The 2,500-nt window shown below is 35.7% G+C and overlaps 1 protein-coding gene across 2 annotated transcripts in view; it reads right to left on the bottom strand.

Moving 5' to 3' along the window:
- Positions 1-154: 154 nt before the first annotated feature.
- Positions 155-2,500, bottom strand: part of LOC119579311 (adducin-related protein C1289.14-like) — a 5,318-nt gene continuing 2,972 nt past the window's right edge. The window contains exons 4-7 of one of the 2 annotated variants that reach the window (XM_037927073.1): positions 2,226-2,388; positions 1,947-2,081; positions 1,348-1,457; positions 155-372 (exon numbers count right to left, since the gene is read on the bottom strand). In XM_037927073.1, coding sequence (XP_037783001.1) covers positions 211-372; positions 1,348-1,457; positions 1,947-2,081; positions 2,226-2,388 — 570 coding nt within the window. In that variant the 3' untranslated portion in view covers positions 155-210. The remainder of the gene's footprint in view (positions 373-1,347; positions 1,458-1,946; positions 2,082-2,225; positions 2,389-2,500) is intronic. The other variant, XM_037927072.1, reaches the window with a different exon arrangement.

A 2,500-nucleotide genomic window follows, 5' to 3' on the forward strand; every position in this document is an offset into this window, starting at 1 on the left:
AAGGTCCACATGCATTACGTACATTTAGCAATGAACTCTGTTGCCAGCTCATGAAGTGAGAAATAATTAGCTTCAGTTTACGAAACTTATCACTCTTGCTTCTAAACATGGCAAGCATGATGAAATAAAATAAACACAGGTAAAAAAAAAAAACTTAAGTAGACTTGTTGGTCCACAACTAGACCAAATTTATTACAATGCAAGAGCCATCTACAGCTCAAAATCCGGCTGCGTTTTCCTTAGTCGGCGGTACATGGAGTAGAAATGGGCGTCTGCGTATTTCGGCATGTCCCTCCAGAAGACGTCGGCCATGGGCTGGCAGTGCTCCTCCGGGATCAGCTCGATCTCCTTCTGCGTCGCCAGCGCAAGGATCTATAGATAAGGAATAATATTTGAAGTCATTAGGGAAACTTTTAAGTAGGGCTGATGATAAAATCATTTTTTAATGACTCCCCACATCCAAATTTTCACTTTTTTGTTTCATTATTACGGATTTCGCATTAGAACGGGGGATACGTGGCGAAACGAAAAATGTAATTGCAACTTCACGTTTTTAAATCACGTAAAAAAATCGTGTTCAGCTTTTCCCGTGCGTTTCCTTAAAGACAGATTTGTTCTTGCACTTGGAAGGAAAATATTGCATATTCTTATAAGACTTTCAACCTTACGTCTAGTGTCATAATTGAAATATACTGAGGACACGCATATAGTGGAAGATCGAAAATAGTATAAAAAAAGCTAAGGGGCGCTAATCCGCATTCCAAGGTAAAGATCACTCAATACTACGATGTTACATTAACAATAAGTAAGCAGTAAAATGGAAATATGTGTAACATACTATCCGTTGTTGTTGGCTATTGAATTTCCAACGATAATTAGCTCACATAGAATATTAAACTCAACATCCCTTCCCTCTCCCTTACCTCATGATCCCTTGATTAGTGACCACTTATTTAATAGTCAAACCTCTCGCACTCCAGTCATTTTATGTAAATCATCTGAACTCCAAGCAAATTTAAGTAAACGATATTAGAAAGCAACTATTTATTGGGAAAATTTAACAGTAACAAAAGGGAAAATAAAAATATATATAAGATGCAGACTTGTGATCATCGCAACGTCAATCCAACCTCGACATACTCATACCCCATACCCTCATACCTTTCTCTCCAAAAATGTATAATAAATCTAGATTGTTATCCTAGATATATGTGATTAATAGCGAGAATTTACGACCAGTGAACAGGAAAGATTTGCACTCGTTCCCGCTTATCCATGATTTCCAAAATGTAAAAAAAAGTAAAAAATCGAACTCATTCCATGGTCTTTTCTGTGATGATACTTTACCTGGAGCTCTGCAGAACGTTCCAGGTAATAGAGGTGGTCGAAGGCCATGGCAATGGTCGATGCAACTGAGATGACGCCGTGATGGCCCATGAACAGAATGTCCTTGTCACCTGCGAAGAAAGTGTGAGAATCTCCAAAATTAAATCGCGTAGATGCAGCTACACATAGTCACAGTGGAAAGATTCTCATATATATATATATATATATATATAGAATTAGATAATAGATAATAATATAATATAGCATATATAAGATATAGTGATCATATACAGATGATATATATGAAATAGAACCAATTATAATATACAATATAATGAAGATTTACATATATATATATATACATATATATATATACATAATATATATATATATATATATATATATACATAATACATATAACATATACATATACATATATACATATACACATATATAATATACATATATACACATATATATATATATATTACATATATATATATATATATATATATATATATATATATATATATATATATATATATATATATATATATAATATACATATATATCGGTGTGTGAATGAGAAATTGAAGAGAACCCCATGAGAAACGCCTTACCCAGCATTCGGCCAAGTCTCTTTCCCTCCTCAACCGCTATCGCCGTCCCGCTGTATTCGTTATCATAAGCGATCCGATCATAGAATCTCAGGCAATTCTGATGACACATCAACAAACGTGGGTCCTTGAGACAACCTGTTGGAGGTGAAATTTTTGACTCTTAATATTTACACTGAAATTTTGGTGATTCAACTATACTAAACGTAGAAAAAAACTACATATTACCTTACAGACGTCACGCTATGTAGGTAATATACGTATACATTTAAAGGCACTGACCTAAAGCCGTCACGTAGGGCTGGTGAGTGTGCATGACGACCTTGGCATCGGGACGAACCTTGCGAATGCCCAGGTGGATGCAAGAGGCAGCGAGCTCGGGCTCTGTGTCGCCCTCAACCATCTTGGCGTCACCGTCCACCATCACTAGGTTGCTTGCTGTCACCTGCAACGTCATGCTAGATTAAGATAGGGGGGAAAATTTTTAAATAAATTTCATGGTTTTCTACCTCTCCTCTTCGACTGATTTATGCATAATTTATTTGCATAAGTCTGAC

This window comes from Penaeus monodon, chromosome 12, assembly GCF_015228065.2.
Source record: "Penaeus monodon isolate SGIC_2016 chromosome 12, NSTDA_Pmon_1, whole genome shotgun sequence".
Classification (NCBI taxonomy): domain Eukaryota; kingdom Metazoa; phylum Arthropoda; class Malacostraca; order Decapoda; family Penaeidae; genus Penaeus; species Penaeus monodon.